The sequence below is a fragment of the Anolis sagrei genome, chromosome 3, assembly GCF_037176765.1.
Source record: "Anolis sagrei isolate rAnoSag1 chromosome 3, rAnoSag1.mat, whole genome shotgun sequence".
Taxonomy (NCBI): domain Eukaryota; kingdom Metazoa; phylum Chordata; class Lepidosauria; order Squamata; family Dactyloidae; genus Anolis; species Anolis sagrei.
The window spans coordinates 189,165,861-189,190,579 of record NC_090023.1 but is presented as its reverse complement, the minus strand read 5'-3'; the positions used below and the strand labels follow the sequence as shown (position 1 = coordinate 189,190,579).

The following is a 24,719-nucleotide window of genomic DNA, read 5'->3' as shown; positions in this document are numbered from 1 at the left end:
AAGTCAGGGGTCATCTTATACGTGGGAGTCGTCTTATACGCGAGAGTTGTCTTATACACCAGGCGTCGTCTTATAGCGCGGGTGCTGAAACTTCCAATCCGGATTGGAGAATCTGTGGCTGCCGCATATGGTGGGGGAAGTGAAAAAATGGCAGTGGCCGCGTCCCTGCCGTATGCAGCGACTGTATGGAAGCATTAAGGGCAACGCTGTACAAGTACGGTAGAAGAAAATCCATTCATCAGGATTCGTGGGCTTAATGCAGTCCCGATGGTGAGGTGAAGGGGCGCCTCACTGGGAAGGTGTAAGTGAAGGGCGTAGCAAGCTGTAGCCGTCCAGGGTGCCCAGTGTATGGAAAAAAGAGATAGAGTGGCTCTGGGCTCAGAAAAACACACCTCTTTTACCGGTCTGGCCCGCCCTTGTATCCTATTACCGTACCTCCTCCTCTGCCTCTCAGATCTCGCTCCTAAAGACTGCAGTGAAGTGGTGCAGGTGCGCATGTGCAAGATCTGAGAGGCAGAGAAGGAGGTACAGTAATAGGAAAATTACCATATTGAAATCAAATCTGATGCTTTTAATTTTTATTTGGTGTGCGTTGGGAGAGGGGTAGTCTTATATGGCAAGTATATCCCAAACTCTATATTTTAACTGGGAAAGTTGGGGGGTCGTCTTATACACCCAGTCGTCTTATATGCCGGAAAATACGGTAATTAAATCAAATTTCTATTTTAGCTAAAAGGTTCCAAGTCCAAAAGATAACTGAAAATGACTCTTAATTGGTAATTTAGTGGTTACAAAAGAATACCACAATACCTGTCAGAACCCTTGAAAACTGTGTCAATACACATTGACAGAAATCAGGCTCCATCAAAAACCCATTCTGCTTCTTATGTATATTTTTGAACATTTAAAAGTTGAAAATGACCTTTCATTTGTAGCTGTTGACACTGACAATGTTGCAGAAATCTGAAGTTTCTTCACAATCAGAAAAAAAAAAAACTGTCCATCATAGTCAATTTGGTCCAAGCCTGCTTTAGAGTCTCAATTTCTTATGGAGAGATACAGGAGCCCCCTGTGCCGGCAGGATTGAAGACCGACAGGTCGCAGGTTCAAATCCGGGGAGAGGCAGATGAGCTCCCTCTATCAACTCCAACTCTTCATGCGGGGACTTGAGAGAAGCCTCCCACAAGGATGATAAAAACATCAAATCATCCGGGCGTCCCCTGGGCAACGTCCTTGCAGACGGCCAAGTCTCTCACACCAGAAGCGACTTGCAGTTTCTCAAGTCGCTTCTGACACTACAAAAAAAAATAGTTAAAATATGCTTCCAGATGATTTTTCTGCAGGTGTCAAACTCTTCCACCAGTGTGTCAATATCTTGAAGGCATTCATTGTAAAGTTCTGTGCACTTGTTTAAATTGGATTTAAAAGGGCCATAGTTAATAGTTAACACTTGCATTTTCTGAACTACTTCCCTGTGTCTTGTAAATCTTTCTTGAAGTTGACTGCAGAAAAAGTCCAGAAAAAGGATGTACACATTTAACCTATAATATTCCATTGGTGTTGGTGAAGTTGCCTGGATGTTGCTGTTACGAGTCTGCCTTGAACAGATGCGAGGAATCCTAACCTTTCCATCCATAGACTCCACCACTAATCCTGCTGTGTCAAAGTTCTCCTGAAATTCTTTCATGGATTCTGTGCTCATCTCCCTGGCTTTTTCTAAGCGACTGCCAACATGTTTCAGACTATAGAAAATGTCCATATCTACTCTTTGTAATGAGAAAGGAGGAATATAAATACAGTAAATAATAATAATAATAATAATAATAATAATAATAATAATAATAATAGCAACAATAATAAATGTTGGGAATTATTTTCCCCAATGACAGGTTGTTGTGATTGTATCCATCTTTGCAACACAACTTAATAAACAGGAATGTCAGAGAATTTCCCAAAAATTCTCAAACCTTCTTCTCCTCACACCAGTTTGAATGAATCCTTATGGGATATTAGACAGGAAAACACAGAATGTTGAACCATTTCAATGCCAAATGATCAAAGTGTGTATTAATATTACTGGATCATAAATTGCCTACATTGACAGTATTACATGCAGATGAAGGCACAAAAAAGATAGAAGATAGCTATGGGAAATGTTGGAAGCCCTAAATCTTGACATGGCTGTTAACTATGATCTAGTAAAACATAAAATAAAACCTGGATACACATCTCAAGGTGCACAGTAGACAAATGATTTATTGACAAACAGCTCAACACATTTTTTCTGTGGATGTTATGGGGTGTTCCCCAGTTTTTGTTTCCTGTTTGAAATATGAACCCACTGGTTTTTTTCCATTTTGTTTCTAAAACTGTGACAAACACACACACACACACACACACACACACTATGTAGAACTTAGAAAGAGAGATTTCATCATGGATAAATTATTTATTCATTGTAAATACAGAGAAATACTAGAAAAGACATACAAATTGGTACAATGGATCATTTTTCTTGCTCACATCAGCTGAAAATGCATTTTATTAACCTTTGGCCCTTTAAACTGATAGAAGAAGTTGCCCATTCATTATTCAATTAGACAAAAACTCATTCCTTCCTCCACCTCTGATAAGGCGGCCAGGTGTTTCCAATGTAGCCTGAAAGAGAACATTAAACATTTCCTTTGTAAGCAGAGTAAGCAAGGATAAATAATGTACCTCTCCAAAGGAGCAAGAGAATGAATAAATATTATCATTATCCTCACAGAATTAAAAATGCAAGGGTTGAGAATTAGTCATTCTGTCTGAGTCAGCACTGCCGTTTGTGAGTATATGAGTGCATATAAATGCAGAGCCAGCATGGTGTAGTAGTTTGAGTGTTGGACTAGGGGTCCTTCCACACAGCCCTATATCCCAGAATATCAAGGCAGAAAATCTCATATTATCTGAGTGTGGACTCATATAACCCTGTTGTGGGATATTGTAAATATTGTGGGATTTTCTGCCTTGATATCCTGGGATGTAGGGCTGTGTGGAAGGGCCCTAGGACTCCAGGAAACCAGGGTTTGAATCGGTACTCAGCCATGGAAACTTACGAGGGGCACATTTACACTGAGAATGTGGATTGAAGTCAGCTTGGAAGCACAGTGTTTAAATGATGCATGGCACAAACAAGCACAACATGACAAATGAAAGGCTTCAAACTGGCAATCGCCTGTGTAATCAGTTCCACTTTGAAATCATTTTATCCTTTGCTGATCACACCGTACCTTAAGTGGTCAGTGTAAGATGTGCCCTGGGTATCCTGGAAATTGCAAGCATCCTCTGAATAAATCTTGTCAAGAAATCCCTGTGATAGTGTGTAACTGCATTAAAGGTAGGTAAAGGTTTTCCCCTGACATTAAGTCCAGTTGTGTCCACCTCTGGGGTGTGGTGCTCATCTCCATTTCTAAGCCAAAGAGCTGATGTTGTCCGTAGAGACCTCCAAGGTCATGTGGATGGCATGACTGCATGGAGCACCATTACCTTCCTGCTGAAGCAGTACCTATTGATCTACTCATATTTGCATGTTTTCGAACTGCTGATTGGCAAAAGCTGGGGCCGACAGCGGAAGCTCATACCTCTCCCCAGATTCCTGTGACCTTTCGGTCAACAAGCTTAGCAGCTCAGTGCTTTAACCCACTGCGCCACCGGGGACTCCTCCTAGAGGCATTACAGTACACATAAACACAGCCTAAAATTCTGCTCCATAAATTGTCACAGTCAAACCAACATGATACAGGGATTTGGGCATTGGCAACCCTAAGATGCCTTCTTAGGGCCCTTCCACACAGTCATATAATCCAGAATATCAAGGCAGATAATCTACAATATTTGCTTTGAACTAGGTTATCAGAGTCTACACTGCCATATGATCCAGTTCAATGTGGATTTTATACAGCTGTGTGGAAGGGGGCCTGAGCCATGCAAAGCCACTGGATGACTTTGAGCAACTTACATCTCTCAACCTCAGAAGAAGGTGAAAACAAACCTGCTCTGAACAAATCTTGCCAAGAGGAAAAAAACTCCTATGATAGGTTTGCCTTAGGGTTGTCAGAAGACAACAATGACTTGAAGAAAGAAAACAAACAAACAAACATTGTCACAGTACTGATCCTTGCAAAGACGGCTGTTACTTGGAAATATAATGATATGTGTGTCTGTTATGACAGCTGTTTTTCTAAGTAGCTGCAAAAAGTAAAGAGTGGGAATGGTAGGATGAAAAATGAAGACAAAATGATGTAGGACATACTATTTGATTATTATCTACTGCAGTTTTACACTCAGATTTTTTTTGTTGTATATAGTTTTCTGGAGTGCTTTAACTCCAAGAAACATTTTTTCCTCCTGGTAACATGCACACTTGCCTTTGATAGTTTGAGAAAAGCCTGTGATGCAACATTTGGAGCTTTTGCAAGAGGATAGTATAGAACACCTAATGCTATTACTGTGCCATGTATTAATCATGCAGAAATGCAGACTTTGACCTGTAAAAATAGATTATTCTCTCACACTTAAAGCTTTTACCAATAAGTATCGACATTTTACCTTCTGTGGTGTTTTGCCAGTAAGGATAGAAATGTCTTGGTTTACGGAATGAAATGAAAAATGGCCAGACTACTTATTTATTTATCATGTCTGAAGCAAATTTAGAATACAGTTATAATGTGTAAAAAAAAACCCCACACAAAGTTAAAAACTTGGCATTATACTAAATTTCCATTGACCAGAAGCTGGCCACTTGGAGTGCCTCTGGTGTTGCTGTGAGAAGGTTCTTTATTGACACAGTAAAAACCAACACGATACAGGGATTTGAACATTGACAACTCTATTGTGCATGTGGTGGGGCTCAGACGGCATTGTAGTAGGTGATCTGTGGTTTGTTCTTCTACACACTCGCATGTTGTGAACCCCACTTGGTAGCCCCATTTCTTAAGGTTAGCTCTGCATCTCGTGGTGCCAGAGAGCAGTCTGTTCAGTGCCTTCCAAGTTGCCCAGCTTTTTCGTGTGCCCAGGAGGGAGTTTCTCATCCAATCTTAGCCACTGATTGAGGTTCTGGGTTTTAGCCTGCCACTTTTGGACTCTTGCTTGCTGAGGTGTTCTTGCAAGTATCTCTGTAAATCTTAGGAAGCTATTTCATGATTTAAGACATTGGCGTGCTGGCTGATATCCAAACAGAGGATGGGCCGGAGATGTCAATGCCTTGGTCCATTCATTACAGGGTGCTACTTCCTGACGGATGTCAGGTGGTGCAATACTGGCTAAACAGTATAATTTCTCCAGTGGTCTAGGGCATAGACATCCTGTGATAATGCAACATATCATGGTCAGACTGACAGTATGATTAAACCAGTACATACACTTTATGGGCTTGCTTTCAATCTCATTGGATTTTATATTATTAAGGAATGAAAAGCAACCTATATGCACTTTATTTAGGAGCCCCCGGTAGCACAATGGGTTAAACCAGTGGTTCTCAACTTGGGGTTCCCAGATGTTTTTGGCCTACAACTCCCAGAAATCCCAGCCAGTTTACCAGCTGTTAGGTACATCTGGGGACCCCAGGTTGAGAACCACTGGGTTAAACCCTTGTACTGGCAGGACTGGTCGCAGGTTCGAATCCGGGGAGAGTGTGGATGAGCTCCCTCTGTCAGCTCCGGCTCCCCATGCAGGGACATGAGAGAAGCCTCTCTCAAGGATGGTTAACATCAAAAAACATCCTGGCATCCTCTAGGCAACATCCTTGCAGACAATCAATTCTCTCATATCAGAAGCAACTTGCAGTTCCTCAAGTCGCTCCTGACATGAAAAAAGCACTTTATTTGTGTTAAAACATAAGATTATTTTTAAAAATAGAATGGAAGCCTCTTTGTTTTAAAGTTATATTTAAAGTTGAAACCAGTCCTTCAGGATACTGAGAAGGGGGGTGATGGTGTTAAACTCATTTTTAATTTAAAAGCAGTTATCTTCCAAATGGATTCAACTGTAGCTCCCATGACACCAAGACAAAGATGTGATGAATTGCTTTTTTTTGAAAAGTGCTTGGAAACTTCAGTTGGTCCAAAGAGCAGTAGCCAGGTAATTATTACCTGGCACTGGCTACAGGGAGCACACAGCTCCCCTATTGCAACAGTTACACTGGCTGCCAATCTGTTTCCGGGCACAATTCAAAATGCTGTTGTTTTGTTTTCATTTTTAAGAGCATTCTTTAATAGGAGATATGTACAAAACAGATGTGGTTTCATTCTACAAGGAACTGGACAGAATCAAGGAATTAAAGAAAAGCATCCCCTCTGTTTGTTTTTATGTTTACTGCCTTTGCTCTTCCATTCTCTTCTAAACGGTGGCCTTAGGACCAAGCTGTTTTGCCAGACAAGGCTCCCACAGCGAGGAAGTGAAAAGACTGGGCATACAAACAAGGCTATTGCTATGTTCAAAGCACAGGGGATTACTTCAACATAACATAAAATACAGTCCCGAATAAACTACGTTTCAAGCAATTTCAGCTTTAAGATAACATCATTAAGAGCAGAACAGATGCTGGTTTTGATCGATAAAGTCATATATGGCTTGGGCCCAGGCTATTTAAAGGACCGTATCTCTCATTATGAATCTGTTAGAACGCTAAGATCATCTGGAGAGGGCTTTCTCTCTGTCCCACCATCAACCCAAGGCAGGAACAAGGGAGGCCACCTTTTTGGTGGATGCTGAGTCCCTTTGGGGAGATAGAGCGGAATAAGAATAAATTATTATTATTATTATTATTATTATTATTATTATTATTATTTGAAACACAACAAAATGAGTCCACAGCAGACACTCTGCTGGCTGTTGAATTGGATCACACGTCGGACACTTCCAACGTGTCTAGGACTGTGTGATGTATCGGCGAATAATAAGTGCAGATCCCAGTAAGGTGGCCTTCTGCAGCTGGCAGATGGTAATTTTGTCAGCGTCGATTGTGTTTAAGTGCAGGCCAAGATCTTTAGGCACTGCACCCAGTGTGCCAATCACCATTGGGACCACCTTGACTGGCTTTTAATAATAATCTATATTAGTGGTTCTCAACCTGGGGTCCCCAGATGTTTTTGACCTTCAACTCCCGGAAATCCTAACAGCTGGTAAACTGGCTGGAATTTCTGGGAGTTGTAGGCCAGAAACATCTGGGGACCCCAGGTTGAGAACCACTGATCTATATAAAAAAAAATGTAATGTTTGTTTGTGGGATTAACATAACTCAAAAACAACTGGATGAATTTCTGCCAAATTTGGCCACAAGACACCGACTAATCCAAGGAGCGACAATCACTCAAAAAAATGATTTTGTCATTGCTGTCATTGAGTTGTAGTTGCTGGGATTTATAGTTCACCTACAATCAAAGAGCATTCTGAACTCCACTAATGATGGAATTGAACCAAACTCCCATGACCAATAGAAAATACTGGAAGGGTTTGGTGGGCATTGACCTTGAATTTTGGAGTTATAGTTCACCTACACTCAGAAGGCACTGTGGACTCAAACAATGAAGAATCTAGACAAAGATTGGCAAAAAATACTCCATATGCCCAAATATGAACACAGATGGAGTTTGGGGAAAATAGACCTTGGCATTTGGGAGTTGTAGTTACTGGGGTTTATAGTTCACCCACAATCAAAGAGCATTCTGAACCCTGCCAATGATAGAATTGGACCAAACTTTCCACACAGAACCCCCATGACCAGCACAAAATACTGTGTTTTCTGGTGGTCTCTGACAACTCTTCTGACACACACCCTGCGACACCCCCCGGGGTCCTGACCACCAGCATGAGAAATGCTGCCTTAAGGCCAACCAGTCCAACTCCCTTCACCAGGGCAAGAAAACATAACCAAAGCCCTCTTTTACTTTTCCAAATCACCGGACTTGGCCACAGCAATGTGTGGCAAGGGACAGATAATAATAATACTAATACTAATGATGATGATGATGATGATGATGATGATGATGATGATGATGATGCTTCCAGACTCTGGAACTCTTTCCCTAGAGAGACCGGGATGATCCGATCCCTGCTTGCCTTTCATAGGAAGATAAAGATGTAGATGTAGATAAAGATTAAGATGCTGGTATGAGTGGTATTTGGTGGTGGTAGTGAGGGAGGGTTGAAGTTTTTAACTATAATTGGGAGTGGCTGTCAAAATGGCAGCATTACCCAGTATGTAATTTACTTTTGCTTTCTAGTATATCCATTGCTATTGCATTACATTCTATTCATGGATCACAGTAAGGTGCTTATTACTCAGTGTCATTGAACATGGTCTCGATTGTATGCCATAGAATTCCACTGGAGCAATGCTTAGAGAAGTTTGCTTTCTCCAGTTCATTTCTTTGGTCAAATTAGACTGGAGATTCCAATAAAAGTTGACCCTAGAATCACAAAGATGGTCTAAAGATAATATTTATCTAGGCTCCACTTGTTCCGCTTATGTGATTATATAATATGCTTTCACTAGAAATCCAAGAAATCGTTTATTTCAGCAAGAAAAATAGATTTCTAGAATATATGTGATAATTGTAGCATACAAAGGGCCATGGAACTATCCCTCACATAATACACGGTTCTATTGTAGCTTGTTTGGGGAAATTATACTTTGGTCTGTTTCTCTAAAGATCAACGGTTTCTCTTCTATGGAATATTTTTTATGGTGTGTTATGTGATCCAATGTGTTATCTGCCCTTTACAACTGAGATTCTCTCTTTTATCTTGCACACAGTTTCTCAAGAAACTTACTTCATAACTTTGCTGTCAATGAAATGTGAGATGGAGCAGAAAAAAGTTTAGGAGAATTATTTTGGAGTGCAGTTACTTTTATTTTAACTACACCACTCTGCTTTCTGAGAATCAGATGGTTTATGACTTACGGCACCTGTAAAAGAAACTATTTTGTAAGAATTCCAACAGTCTAGAAATTCTACAATATTCTTGAAAAATGGAAGGGCCTGAATCCAATATGTAGTTTTGTCCATTTGGAATTATATTCAGCACAGAAATGTTCTACACATACAAACCCCATGAAATTAATATCTGTAGGAGTCAAAGGTTATTAGATGTACAATAAATGAACACAATGAATCTTCAAAACATCCTATTTTCAGCCATACCTTATATTAGATGTTTAAAACAAAAGGGAGCTCTGTTTAGAGTGACTGAAATTATGGTTTAATTAGAAAATGCAGTGAATTTTAATAGGCTGTATCTTTCTATATTTATTTTATGGTCCTTGATTCATCTGCACCTGACAAGATTTTCATGTGTTATTTCATTCAAGTTTTAAAGCATACAATTTTGAGTTTATTTAATCAATTGAACTAGCCCAGTTCTTAAAACTTTAAGTAATCACCAGGGTTTAAGTCTGCTTTTAAACAAAATTTCAAGATAAATATCCCAGCTTCTCTTGAATATGTGATAGTGTGGTCAAGAAATGGGGCAGTGTACAAGGTTTGTCCCAGTTTTGTTTTCCAAATATTATTTAAAGCCATACATTGTACTTCTTAAGTTTCTAAAACAGTGCTTGCACAACTGGGGATTCATCTACAATCATGCTGGATCTTGGGCCATTGTCCAGGTGGCCATTGTCCACGCTCCTCCATGTCACCACTGCACCCAGTTGACCATGGAACATCATCTGAGTTTCTGGAAATGCAGATGGCTCTGTAGACATCTGAATGGGGTGACCGCATTACCAGCAAGAAGGAGGGAGTCAATTTCCCCTCCTTCTTCATGGTCATATGGGTGCCTCATTCTGATATCAGCAGAGACTGAGGCCATGACCAGACAATTGCATGAAGTTCCATGGCCAGCAAAGCGGGATGATGACATGGACACAATTTTTCCCTTTCCCTGTGATGAAGAGAACAAGGAATGGGTAATTTCGACAGTGTCAATCTGGACAGTTGATTAGGCTCAATAGGACCCGATTCTGCTGCCCATACTTCTCTGAAGCCCTCAACTACTCCAGAGTTTCAAGCAAACTTTGTAGTATCCCCTGAATTTGCCAAAGATGGGTCAAAAATGGTTTAAGGCACAAAAAAACTCTAGGACACCCAGTTTTCCATTCACAGTGAGTATGGGTTTTCAGATTAATGTCATTAGAGGAGAAGAAGTGGTTCTGTTATGTTGTAGTACACATGTAGTACACATGTAGTACAACATGACAGATTTATGGTAATTTGTAGCCACTTGGTGAGTCTACTCCTAGGACCTCATCACATGGGCTTTAAACCCTGTCCTTGTATGTTGTTTAGATGCAAGTAGGATGGAGCCTGCCGGAGCACATCACAGTGCTACTTCCAGAGGGGCTCCATCTTGGCTCCTTGTATGCTGCATCTCAGCAGCATGCTAAGTGGCAGTCCTGATAACATGGGTGATTACCTGTGTTCTCATTGACTAAGCCAGGGACAACACAGGATCAAGCTGAGGTTAGATGAGTTTCTTCGTGTTGATGGTAAGAGAGCAATGTGGGGTATTGTCTGAGGATTCATACCACTGCCCAAAGATTTGCCCTGCTGCCCCACATATTCACCGTACTGCCAGACGGATGCCCCTGTTATCCTCCAACTTAAGGACCTCCATGTGATGAAGTCCATAGTATCCTAAACAAAACTCTTTTTGAAGATGAGTTGATGAAAGAGAAAAAGGAGGTCTTGGAAACTGAGCAGATATAATTTGTATATTAGAACAATTCTGTTTATTTGCTTTCCATTAAACCAAATGAATAGTGACTGGAAACCTGTTCATATTTATCCTGGAATAGTCTGCGTGAAACTCAAACTCTTGTGAGTCAGAAGACATAGAGAGGGTTTTACTGTTAAAGAAGGGACATTTTTGTGGTGTTGCTTGCTTAAATCAATTCTTTAAACACCTTTTTTTAAAAGGAGAAACATTTTACTATTTGTTCAACAACAAATGTTTTTTTTTAATACTTCCTTCCTACAGCTGGACCTTTGGAGCTTCCCCTTTTTGAACTGATACCGTCACAGAGACAGGTGGTTTTTCAGGGTGACCGCTTGCCATTTCAATGTACAGCAACTTACCTCGATAATACTACACAAGTGCATTGGTACCATGATGGCCAACTTATAGAAACAGATGATGATAGAAGCATGTTTGTGGAGGACAGCATAATCCATGACTGCTGTTTAATTACACGGTAATGTATTTATATTTTTGTTACACTGTTGAGTGGTGAGGGGGTGTTTGTGATGTATCTATTTTTGTTTGTGAACCACTAAGGGTTCCACCTCTCAATACCAGCATTACTTATAGACAATTACTGTTGAAGAAAACATATGTGAAATGCTGATACTTCTTCAAGTCCAAGCCATAGCTAGACAAAATCTAATTTGTTCCAGTCACTCGGTGAAATGGAGTATTGGTGCCATCTGCAAGGTAATGTTAAATTTTTGGCTTAATTAGGAAAGGACAACTGACATGTTTTGGATTTTTACTTCAAGAATCCCTAAGAAAATTAGCCCACAATGAGTTGCTCTCCTTCTGGAGTTACAATTTGACAATAATCTCACAATTGCTAATATCTGATTAAGAGCAACTCATGGTGCAGCTACACCACAGAATAAATGCAGTTTGACACCGCTTTAACTGGCATAGTTCAATGCTATTTAATCCTGGGATTTGTGATATGTATTTTGCAAGAAAAGAAACTCAGTCACCCACAGGTATGTCTGTGTTTTAGACATTTTTAATTTTATCGATCAATGATGTTTATGTCGTATTCAGTAAAATTGTGTATTGTTTTGATGATAGGTAATTCTATTTTATGTATGGCACCTTGAGTACTTTGTTAGCCACCATTCAGGGAGATGTTGTCTTATTGATAATGTTGTATCTTATTTTATTTTAATCGCTTGTATTGTTCTGATTATTGCTTGTATTCTTGTGTTGGGCTCGGCCTCATGTAAGCCGCACCGAGTCCCTTGGGGAGATGGTAGCGGCGAACAAATAAAGTGTTGTTATTATTATTGTTGTTATGTTGGCGGGGTACAAATAAAATTTATTTTCATGTATTTAAAAGCTAAAGCCCTTGTAAAACTACAGCTGCCATGATTCTATAGAATTGAGCTATAGTAGCTAAAGTGTTATAAAACTGCATTAATTCTACAATGTACATACACCCGCAGTGTAGCAAGTAGCCTGTTAAGATTTGCTCATACCTCTCTTGTGAGAACTCACTCCTTTTTAGTTTTTCCATCCACATTGTTCAAAAAAATGAATTTGCAAAATTAATGGATTATGCACTTCTGAAACTAAGTGCATATACACACACAGCACAAGTATAACACAACAAACTGATAGATCACAAAGACACACAATACATCCAACACTACTCTTCTTATTGGCCCTTACAACCTGGCAACAGTGATCACATATTTAGACTTTGAACATTTTACTGACGTGTGCAAAAATTGTCTTAAAAATGTAGAAAATCTCTCCAAGACTGACAAAATCTCAGTCCTTCAGTGAGGAAACACTTTTATTGTTTACTCCTTTAAAATGATAAGGATCAGCCCAGCCAGGATTTACATTCTTATATCCTGAGGGCCACATTTGACCACTGGCTGCTGATTTAATCGAATTATTTGTTTGAACAAAAACAGAGAGATGTTTGACCCACATCCATGTTCTTAAAAGAAATCTGGTGGGTGATGAGATCTATAGAACATTCTGTTCATTTGGTAATAAACGTGGTACAGCACTCTGATGCTACATGTCTACCGAAACCTTTTCCATTAAATACAACAAACTAGTGATGAAGATTCCCACTGTTTCTATGGCAGCATTTGTAAGAGTCTAAATTATATTTATGGGTTGTTTGTTTCTACTGATGAAACATTTGTCATATGTTATAGATATGATAATAATTAAACAGCATATGGGTCCATGTGTATCTGTCTGTGCAAAAGCTCTACGATCATGCAACCTAGACACGTGAAACTGGATATTAAGGCAATCATAACATTTTGTATCTTCTGGTTATTTTGATTTTAAAATAGATTAATTATAGTTCATAAAATATGTCTATGGCTTGCAGTACCATTTTCAGTCTCCAGGCGCCAGTCTTGGAATGTTTTTTTCCCCACCAGTGGGCTTCTTGGACGCTTTGTGTCCTGCAGCTCTCTGCAGGGCCTCCAGTTTTTCAAATTGTTCAAAGATACAGAGAGATGAAGGGAAAAAGATTTAATCTTGATAAGGAAAGAAAGGGAAAGGTGAGTGAACGCTGAGAGAAAGGAATAAAAATTACATCAAGAAAGAAAATGAGAGAAAGGTAGAGGTAAATAGAGAAAGTCCCGAGTATTCTTTGGAACAAAGTGATAGCAAAGCATTTTAGCGATACATACAACCTGGAAAAGCATGCAACCCGGAAAACCCACAGCAACCCAGTGATTCCTGCCATGAAAGCATTCGACAACACATTTTAGTAATCTTTTGTAACAAATGCGGATGGTCTGCTCATGAATGCCTGAACAATTTTTCTACAGCCATTGTTTTTCAACAGCAAAGACTTCAACGTCTATCTATTCCTCATTGAGTGAAAGCAGAACGACCTTGCATGTAATTGAAAGTACATTTTTGAAAATGTGTATTCCAAAATGTTTTTTCCGTTACAATGTAAGTTGGAATTTACTTGATACAAAATACCAGTTGAAAGAAACACTGCATATAATAAAGCATTACATGTATTATGTGAAGTATAACCTGTATACAGGTTTTCATGATTCCAACAGATCAGTGATTTGGTCCAAACCGACATAAAGTACCAACCATAATATCTCTCACTCCATAATTCCTTTTACGGAAACGTCAGGGCAGAATGAAATGTTATTTTTATATACCAGAGTAATAGAACTTGGTAGTACTCTCTTGTAAATACTTGTGTTTGAAAGCACAAGTGTATGATTCTAGTTGATGTTGAAATCAAATTTCTCTCAATACAGTTGAAACATCTTAAAGATTTCAGTTTTCTGTCTCCCTCTAGACTTGATTGCTTCTAGCAGTTTTTAGCTGTTCTATTTCTAGCAGATGCTGTTTCTGATGGGATAAATCTAGGATTGTCAGCTCTCCCAACCAGACTCCTCTTGTTTTATGGCCTATTAAATGAATTTGGGCTTCATGCTTCATAAATATGCATAAATAACATTGTCATGTTGGATTGTTATTAATATTATGATTGTTATTGTTATCGTCATCCTCCCCAAAATAATTAATGATTCTTTGCAGCATTGTGATTTCTTTTTTTATTGTTTTGGCAGAATAAGGGAACATTCAGCGATTGAGTTATTTTTTTTAAAAAATGTGGCCAATTCAGGGACTGCTAAATAGACTTGTGCACAGATTCATTTTAGCCAGTCCCTTCGGCCATTTCATACCGGTGCTCGAAACAGCAAAGGGCCAGCCATCACAGATTCCCATGCGAAAAGGGACTATTTGGCAGCTGATCACAGCTCCTCCTCCCCTATCAGCATCACAATTGAATCTTTTTATTTTCCTGATTTCTTTTATTTAGTGGGACTGATTGGGAGTTGGATACCTGAGAGACAGTTGGAGACCTGAGAGAGACCTGAGAGACAGTGAGTGGGATGTGCATGCACATTTGGGGGCTTGGAGAGTCCCCATTTTAGCTTCTTTTTCTCCTTCCCCAAGGAGATTGCAGTCACAGGCAGGCAGTAGAGACAGAAGGGATTTTTAAGGTAGTCCAGGGAGGATAGCTCTCCACTGAGCTTCAGGTCATCGCTCTTCCTTCACTTGGGCTTGGAAAGCTGCATGTGGTGCACATGCTTGCCTCTCCTCTAGAGTAGAAATAGCTCTAAGAAGCATTAAACCAGTGGTTCTCAACCTGGGGTCCCCAGATGTTTTTGGCCTACAACTCCCAGAAAGCCCAGCCAGGTTACCAGCTGTTAGGATTTCTGGGAGTTGAAGGCTAAAAACATCTGGGAACCCCAGGTTGAGAACCACTGCATTAAACCTAAACCCATTCTTCTCTACATACAGAAGGTAAAGAATCCAGAAAGAATATTTTAATGAAGCATATGGATAGGGTGTTTTCTTAACCCCATAGCTGACACCCAGGCTCCCTTGAAGGGAATAAAGGAAAGGTTTACAGGGGAAAGAGTAGACTTGTAAGTTCCCCATTGCTGCCAATGGGCCAAAAATATCAGTTTTTTTCAGATGTGGAACATAAACACCCATTCAGCAGTGCCCGTTTTCTGGAGGTGCAAGAAAACAGATATAGGGGGCTTCCAGTATCTGGCAAGCAGAAACTAATAGAAATTCATCCAAAATACACAAGCCTACTGATAAATGACAGAGCGTGAAAGACTTTTTTTTTTTTTGCTTGATAAATTGCATCTACTTTGACTACAATTCTATTTTGTTAAAAGCAGTGCTTGCAAAAGTGGTAAAACAAAATCAGGGGCAGTTTATGGTTTTTTTCTACTCAGATAAAGTTGGTGTTTTTTATTTGAATAAAAATATTTTTGATGCATTGTTTATCATGTTTTATTAAAACATCAGAGCTTTTACTCCTGTGACATCATTAGTTTTTACTACCTATGACAGCACTCTAAAATAGTTCCTCATTCATTAGAATTTTAAAAAATGAATAACTTGGTTTGGGCAACTATGACTGGTGTTTGGCATGTAATACCTAATGACATCACCAAGCCTTCCTCTTGTGACATCATTAGGATCCATCTCTAGGTTTTGACCTGAGAATTAAAATTCACCAGAGCAGACAACTCTGCATGAGCTCATGTATCAGTGTGTGGAATTTGAAATGCAACAAACTGATCTTTGTTAATTAAATTAACCGGCACTGTCTGGTTCAGATGGAAGTCAAGCATATATGCCACATGTTTTCCCGCTTGTGCCTTGGAAATCTATTGGAAGCTTTTAATGTATATTGTAAACATGAAAATACATCAATAAATTATTCGAAAACCAATACTTTGGTTTTAGTGGACATAACCGCAAGGCACAAATGGATTTTATGTCAGCATGTCATAGAATAAACCATCTTATTTGCTGAAGTAGAGAAAACTGTAGGGACTCCAATGAAGTTTTATTACTCCAAAGAAGTACAGTTAATTAAACCTATACTTTTAGTTGTAAAATGAGTGTTCAGGTGTTAAAATTGGAGGTGGAGGGTTGATAGTAACCAAGACTTAGAAATCAGACAAAATGAATTCTTCTGCAACTTTATTCACTTCCATCTGGAATGCCTGCAGATCTTCTCTGTACAGAATCTGTTTGGCCATTAATTAAGAAAAGAGCAGATTATGTTCAGTTCAAGCACTTTAAATGAATTGCTGCTCTATCAAATGAACATCTTCTAGCATTGTGTTACATGGAAATGAGCTATAATCACTATCGGGAGCTGAATATACAAAAGCTTCTATGTAGCTACTACTTCAGTGAATTGAACTCTGCTTTGAATATGAGGCAATTAAGGGACTGGCTAGTCTGAATAGATTCTAGAAAGCACTTACAATTATTTAAGATCTCTACATTTTCTCCATAATTTTTTTTTCTTGAAAATGAGCAGAACATTTTACAGCTAATTATCTGACGAAACGTATGCCGGTTTCCCTTTGGAGTATCCTACTACTTTTTAAAATTGGAGTAAGGCCACATTAGGTATTATGTACTGTAAGATTTGTGGGCTTTGTGTGTGTGTGTGAACATTGGTGCTGGCTATGTGGAATTTTTTTTTCATGCAACCCCCCCCCCCCCCCCCAATTCTCAAAATATTCTCATTCTTTTAAAGAGAGGTGCTGGTGTTTGTTTGTTTAGGGTTGTGTTTTTTTGCTTGTATGTGTGTGTACACACACACACACATATATATACACACAAACACACACACAATAAATCTATGTGGCTATCCAGAAATAGCTTTTTAGTGTTCTTAAAAATTGTGGCAGGGGATCAAATACAAACCATGATTTTCATGCACACCTACATGTAATTTTGAAAAAAAAAGTCATAATCGTTAGAGCTATCTGGCAGAAATCTTTCTTTTCTCCTGCAGGAGGAAGAAATCTATAAAAAATATATGTCATCATAATTGAACACACAATAGTTGATTCTTTATATACCTAGTGTTGGCATCCAGATCTTCACCATTTGGTTCATTGGCTTCTGTTAATTGGTTTCTGATTTGGACTCTGGCAGTGTTGGATATGTTTGTTGTTTATTTGTTCAGTTGCTTCCAACTCTTTGTGATCTCAGGGACCAACTCATGCCCTGTCGGCAGTTTCCAGCCTCAGCTCCTTCAAGGTCAAAATGTTGGGTATAGTTTAACCCTTTTTGTCTAAGAATTGCAGTTTTGTCTAATGTTTTTGCAGTGTTCCTGACCCAACCAATAGCACAGACAGAGTGGTGACAATTTAGCCTGAGCAATTGGTGTATAGAACCAGGAATGTCTTTCGACTTGTAGCCATCTTTCACAAGATATAATATCATTTATAACAACTCAGCTAATATAACTTAGCCCAGCTATGTTGGATACATAGGACTCCCTGATGGTATCTATCCTAGAATGAATCCAGTTAGGTATTATAGAAAATATGTTATTGGCTTCTTTTATATCTGCCTTTTCTGCCTTTCCTACAATTAATATTTCTCCTTTAATGCGATTTCATCTACAATCTTCATGGAGTTTTTTCATTCACTTGACAACAATGAATATAGCTTGAATCACCACACTTTATGAAGTTTATAGTAAACAGTGATTTCACTAAAATATGTATACCTGCCAAGTTGCTTAAATTTGTGTTTACTTTTATAACAAGGGGCAAGCATCATCTAGTCCGTTTTTCATCCAAATGATACTGGAACAATGAAACATACTGTTGAATTTGTCCTTTATTTTGAAGGCATTTTATTTTAAAGTATGCAACATTGCCTTTCTAATGGTTTAAAAAAATAGATGAGGGAGTCAACAGGTCTTTAGTTAGTTGAGCATGACTAACTTTGATTTTAATGAGCGTGCTCAGACACAGGAATTCACTAAGACACTGGTTATCCATTTGTGACTGGTTCATATGTATGATACCTATATATTCATTGGGGGCCCCCGGTGGCACAGTGGGTTAAAGCACTGAGCTGCTGAGCATGTTAACCAAAAGGTCGCAGGTTTGATTCCAGGGAGCGGCGTGAGCTTCCGCTGTCAGCCCTAGCTTCTGCCAACCTAGCAGTTCGAAAACATGCAAATGTGAGTAGATCAATTGGTACCACTCCGGCGGGAAGGTAACAGCGCTCCATGCGGTCATGCTGGCCACATGACCTTGGAGGTGTCTATGGACAACGCTAGCTCTTCGGCTTAGAAATGGAGATGAGCACCACACCCCAGAGTCAGACATGACTGGACTTAATGTCAGGGGACAACCTTTACCTACCTATATATTCATTAGTTTGTGGCCTGCATAGGAATCATGAAAGTCCTCCAGTTCTTACTTATTGTTCAGCTGGTGCTGTGATTAATGGGTAAATGCTTCCTTATTGATCACAAAACAGCTGGCTCAACTCCCTTGCACAAGTGATCTCTAGCATGAGGGGGGGGGGGGGGAATTATACAACTGCTCACAGAGAACTGGAAACATAAGTCAACTGCTTCCCAATCAATAAGGGAATAGAGTCTTGTTGAATGCAGCAGTTGCTATCCAGAAAGTGAGTTTTAGAAGGTTGTGCTGGGAAACGCTACTTAACTAGGTAACTAGGGTGGTTATATTAGCTAATTCTGGTCTTAAGCTATAACTGTGACTCAGTTGTACTCCAATCCAATGCTCACTGCTGAAATAATTCTATAAAATCTTGGCATTTAATTTACTAATTAGACATACTGCCTTGCCAATCTTTTTCTTGAAGCCCCATATGTTCCTCATAGTTTGTGATAAAGCTAAACATCTGATAGGTGTAATAAGGGTTGCAACAGCTTTGTAACAAATGTGAAGCTTTCATGTCTTCTTTCATTTCTTGCCACTCGTGCCCTTTCTGTGCTCGTCGCTCCTGAAAGCATCTCACGTACATGCATTACAATATTGTCACCTAGCAATGCTCCTCAAAGTTCTGCTAATTATATTTTCAGAAGACAAAGTATGTGGCATAGTTCAAACTTGCAAATGGCTGTAATGTTTGTGAACTTTGCAAGCATGATACACAATAACTGGGATCAAGGAGGGAGGGTATCAAAAATGGGCTGGAAAAACCATCCATGCCCTTTTGTAGATCACCTGCTGCCACCATTTCTGTAAATGGAAATATGATGCTGGTTGTAGGGCTACTTTAGCACAACCTTAATTATAGTGCCATATATAGGCAATTAAAAGTGTATGTAACTTTCATTAAAGTGTTACCATACTGTCTAGGACTGTGTTCAACCCTCAGTGCTCACCAACACGTTCAGTATAGTAATATTTTTGAAATGGCCTTTTAGAACCAGTGCAAAACCCAGTCTTCACAATATCATGTATTAGAGATGTTATTGTATTGCTGAAACATGATCCTTTATAAATATTCTAATTTTATTATCTTTGCTTTGTAAAGATAAAATATTCAAGCATACTAAAACTCTCCATGAGAAATTAAACATACACACACAGAGCCCAAATGTTTTGACTGTGTTAATGAATCTAATTTATAAAGCCATGTTCAGCCCTATGGCATTTTTGTTGGCAACAGTTGTTTCCATATGGGAGAGTTAAAAAAGATGTTTTCAATTTGTTCCTAGTTCGCATTTTCAAGTTTGAGCCAATAACAACATTATTTGAATTATAATGAACTTTGGAACATTATCCTGATATAGTTTTTGTAGACGTTTTTGTATGTGTACTGTATTAAGGAACTAATTTCCTACAGTCATGGAAATAGTGAGTTTCCAAAGTGAGTCAACCACACATTTTCTATAAGATTTGAAAATAACTTGTCTCTCACATATGTAGTAACATGCTGTTATGAACTGAGATCAGTTCAGGTTCCTGAATGCATGTTTACAATTTGCTTTCAAGCACAGTATTGCTTTCTAAGATTATATATCCATCATTGCTGGTCATTGCCATTTCCCACCCAGGCAATCAAAAAGGTCAGATGTAGCACCATGTTGCAAACAGTAGAGAAGGTCGGTGCTTCTTTTGGGAACTCATTCCATGAAGTGGGGCGGGAGTGGGGAAAAGCAGAGGGAACTGTCTTGTTTCATTTCATATCATCGAGGTCCCATGCCTTCCCATGTTCTTTCCCCACCTTTCCCTGCTTCCTTTCATCTTCTCTTGTTGGGAGTCAGTTAGCACCAGACTCCAGAGCATGCAGTCTTCATTCCCTTTCCCTGCACTGCCACAATGGCGTAACCACTGGAAGTCATGTGATGGCCTCCATAGGATTCTGTTTTGGCAGTGCACAGAATTGGAGCAGACAGTGCGTGGGATGAAGTCCTTAGCTTCTAACTAACTAAGCTCTCACCTTCCACCACTTTATTCAGAGAAGGATGTGGTTTTGTTTTTTTTTGGGTACCTTGATACCTTGACCTGTGAATACCTCAACCCAGATTTTTGGGGTTGATTTTTCACTAGAATTTCTAGATAGATAGATAGATAGATAGATAGATAGATAGATAGATAGATAGATAGATAGATGAGTATATTCAGTATGTAATTAGCCTTTGGTATGAATGCAAACTCATTTTCTGTAATGTATGAAGCACCCTTCCCATACATTGAAAAAGAGAGACCATCTTTGACCAAGTAATTAAGGAGGATATGCTGGTACAATTCTGCATTCATAAGTGTTTTCTTATTCGTATCTGTATGCAGAAAAAAGAAATTAAACACCAGATTATCTGTATTTTAACAGAAAAACAATCTGGGTTGTTGTAGGTTTTTTTGGGCTATATGGCCATGTTCTAGAGGCATTCTAGAAAAAACCTACAACAACCCAGTGATTCTGGCTATGAAAGCCTTCGACAATACAGAAAAACAATCAACAGAAATAAACCATAAAAATTAAAATAGATAATGTTGCATCAGTGTTGTCAGACCTCCTATCCATGAAAAATGTGGCCTTCTCGTGGAAAGCTCTTGAATATAAAGTAATATTTTGCAATGTGAATAACTAAAAGGCAGGTATCTAGAATATGCAAACAGTTTGCACAAGGAAATATTCATTGAATTTTGGTTTACTTTGGTTTGGTTTTAATGTGACATAAAATAGTTGGGTTGCTGGCAGATGTTTTAAAGTGCAGTGCATTTTAATATGTTGGCTACAATACAAATTCAGTCACACTTAGAGTAGACCAACTGAAATCAATGAAATTTAATCATAACTACTTGAATTGTAATGGGCCCTTTAAAAATATGCCCATGTTCATATCCAATCCAATGTATTGGGTAAAAAAAGCAATGCTTAATGATAACATTTTTTACAAAAGTTTTGATAGCTAGCTTTCAACAGTTGTTCTCATGTGGTATGAGGGCTAGTAGTTTGGTCAAGAGTTAAGTCCTACTATTTGAATAGTATGATTTAATTCCAAAGAGACATGTCCTTTTGAAAAGTCCTGGTGCTAAAAACAAACAGGATTCATCTAGTCCTGTCTTAATGTCACTGTGCATTGAAGCTGAAGAAAACAAATGTGTGTCAGGTATGTGTGTGTGTATGAGAAAGAGAGAGATGAGAGTGAAAGAGAGGACTATGCTGTCATTGAAGAGTGACACTTATTTTTATAGCTGCATGCTTCAAGGCTGACTCTGTGTCCAACACAGCCATATGAATAAATGATGCCAGCTTCCTAGTGATCTAAAAATTGTGATCAGAGTGTTTTTCATCAAAGATAACAAGACCTTTCCAAAGTCATGTTGTTTCAAATGGCTCTGGTATTATTTGGCTTTAGCAATACGTACTTACCTTTCTGAGTTGCAACAAAATTGTAGTTTCTCTTTCCCTTATGCAAAAAATAGAGGGCACTTTCAACTAATTCCAAAAACTTTGTCTGCTCATCCAAGCATCACTATTTCAATAAACATTAAAGCAGTTAGTCACTGTATAGTTGAGAGTTTTCCAAGCCAAGAACTGTGGATGTAATATTAAAGGCAAGCTAGGTTTGGGGAAATGCATGTTCACAGGATATTCACACTTTGTGCTAGAAGGCTGTCAACAAAACTGACAGTATACTATGAAGCCACGATGACAGTCCTTTGTAGAGATTTGAAACTGAGAGTCCATGATGTGTACCTAAAGCAACATGAAAGACATGTTATACATTCTGTCTTTACTTTGTATTGAAGGTCTGATAGCAAGATGGGGGAAAATGTCATGCATTACAATCCCATAAAGAATTAAAACAACCAGAATTTCTGGGATTAATGATCAAAGTTCAGCCAAGAGCGGTATGTTTGGCAGAATAAGCTGTCTGTGGTGAGTTGCTGAAATTTGGTAAATGAATAAAACTGGCCTGTGCAAGTTCGCTAACAGGCCAAAAGCCAGCTCTTGCTTTATATGACATGGCCAGTTGGCAACCCAAACTGCTTGTCCATGGATGTTGTAAAATGTTGTGAATGGCAAATATGCAATTGGCTCAAAAACATCCAGTTGCTGGACTATGTAAAAAGCACTGATATAAAATATGTTTGCATCAATAATGATATTTGTATACTACCCTTCTCAGCCCTCAGACGACTCAGAATGGTTTACAGAGGCAACAATTCGATGCCCAAGAACATCATTAAACATAAACACAGGTGTGTGACTCACCCAAGATCACCCAGTGGGTTTCCATGGCAGAGCAGGGAATTGAACTCTGATCCTCCAAAGCCATAGTCCAACACTCAAACCACTATACCACACGGACTCTGCACCCTAGTTTTTCCTTTCTGTGCCATGGTTCTGGAAGTCAATTTATACATAGACTTTATAGCTATGGTCCATAGGAATACAACGTAATTCGACATTTGTATATGCCTGGGTAAGAGAGAACTTCAACCACAAACTAAGATGTATGCATCAAAATTTGCATTACAATGATTCAATAAGGAATAATTTAAGAATTAATTAGAAAAGTGAAATTCATGGTCTGCCTTTTTCTAGCTGTTCCTAAGGCACACAATCAAATCATCAAGGATTATCATAAGGAGATTAACACTTTTTATTCATCATCTTGGAAATATTTTACTTAACAAAGGTTTGGAGCAGGTTTTCTCTCTGTTGTTGCCATAGTTTCATTACTGCTGTCTGGGGTTTACAGTAAGTGATCAGATTTATTCAAATTTATTCAAATCAGTGATTAGTAGACCTAAATGAAGCAACATTGCTACAGTTAGGCTACAAAGCAAGTTAAACATGTGAACATAGACATGACCTTCATTTGATACCTAACGTTTCCAGTCCACTATCAAAAACATGGATCCAGAGTTTGTCTGAATGTACCAACCTAGAAGTGGCAATATATCTGGATGGGCGAATGAAGCAGCATTTGATCTGGAAGATCACTTACAGAACCATAAAATCTAGAGTTGGAAGAGACCTCTTGGGCTATCTAGTCCAACCCCTGACAGATGGACATCCAGTATCTGTTTAAAAGCCTCCAAAGAAGGAGCCTCCAAAAAAAAAAAAAAAAAAGGAGCTTCAGCATCTATTGTGATCATGCAAGACTTCCTACATGAGATTCGTGTGGCTTGAGCCAATTCTGCATGCAGAACCATAGTCATGAATTTAGCAGAATTGTAGTGACCAGTATGGCTATAAATGATTTTTTTTTTAAAAAAATATTCTATATCTTCCACTGGGAAATAAAAAAATGCAGTACAGTGAAATTGACATCCAATTTATTTCTGGTCTGAGGAGAGAGTTCAAAGGGACATTTGGGGATATAAGAACATAGAATCATAGAATCAAAGAGTTGGAAGAGACCTCATGGGCCATCCAGTCCAACCCCCTGCCAAGAAGCAGGAATATTGAATTCAAATCACCCCTGATAGATGGCCATCCAGCCCCTGTTTAAAAGCTTACAAAGAAGGAGCCTCCACCACACTCCGGGGCAGAGAGTTCCACTGCTGAACGGCTCTCACAGTCAGGAAGTTCTTCCTCATGTTCAGATGGAATCTCCTTTCTTGTAGTTTGAAGCCATTGTTCCTTGTCCTAATCTCCATGGAAGCAGTAAACAAGCTTGCTCCCTCCTTCCTGTGGCTTCCTCTCACATATTTATACATGGCTATTATATCTCCTCTCAGCCTTCTCTTCTTCAGGCTTAACATGCCCAGCTCCTTTAGCCACTCCACATAATTTCCATCACTTCTTCTTCACAAGTTGGTCTGTGTATACTCTCACCAACCACCAGCTTACTTTATATTCTTTGAATAAAATTAGTAATGATCAAGCATTGTATAGTGTTTTGAAAAGGAAACTTTTCCTCCATAAATTGTCTTCCAAATTGGGCTCACATAATTGGAAAATAAATTTCAGGGAGGGGGACAGAGAAAAAATTGCACAGATTTCCTTATAAAAATAAGAAACTGTCATTATCTTCAGAGTGCTTGGAATTTGAGGAACCATTTATGAATTCAAGTTGGAAGTGTGTCTGAATAGTCAACTGAATAAGAAGAAAAACTGAATGTGGAGATCGTATATGTGTCTTCCGACTAATA

The 24,719-nt window shown here is 38.9% G+C and overlaps 1 protein-coding gene across 2 annotated transcripts in view; it reads left to right on the top strand.

Annotated features, from left to right (window-relative positions):
- ADGRA1 (adhesion G protein-coupled receptor A1) overlaps positions 1 to 24,719 on the top strand; it is a 517,955-nt gene that overhangs the window by 218,732 nt on the left and 274,504 nt on the right. For both annotated transcript variants that reach the window (XM_060768686.2, XM_060768685.2), the window contains exon 7: positions 11,017 to 11,230. In XM_060768686.2, the coding sequence (XP_060624669.2) occupies positions 11,017 to 11,230 (214 nt within the window). The remainder of the gene's footprint in view (positions 1 to 11,016; positions 11,231 to 24,719) is intronic.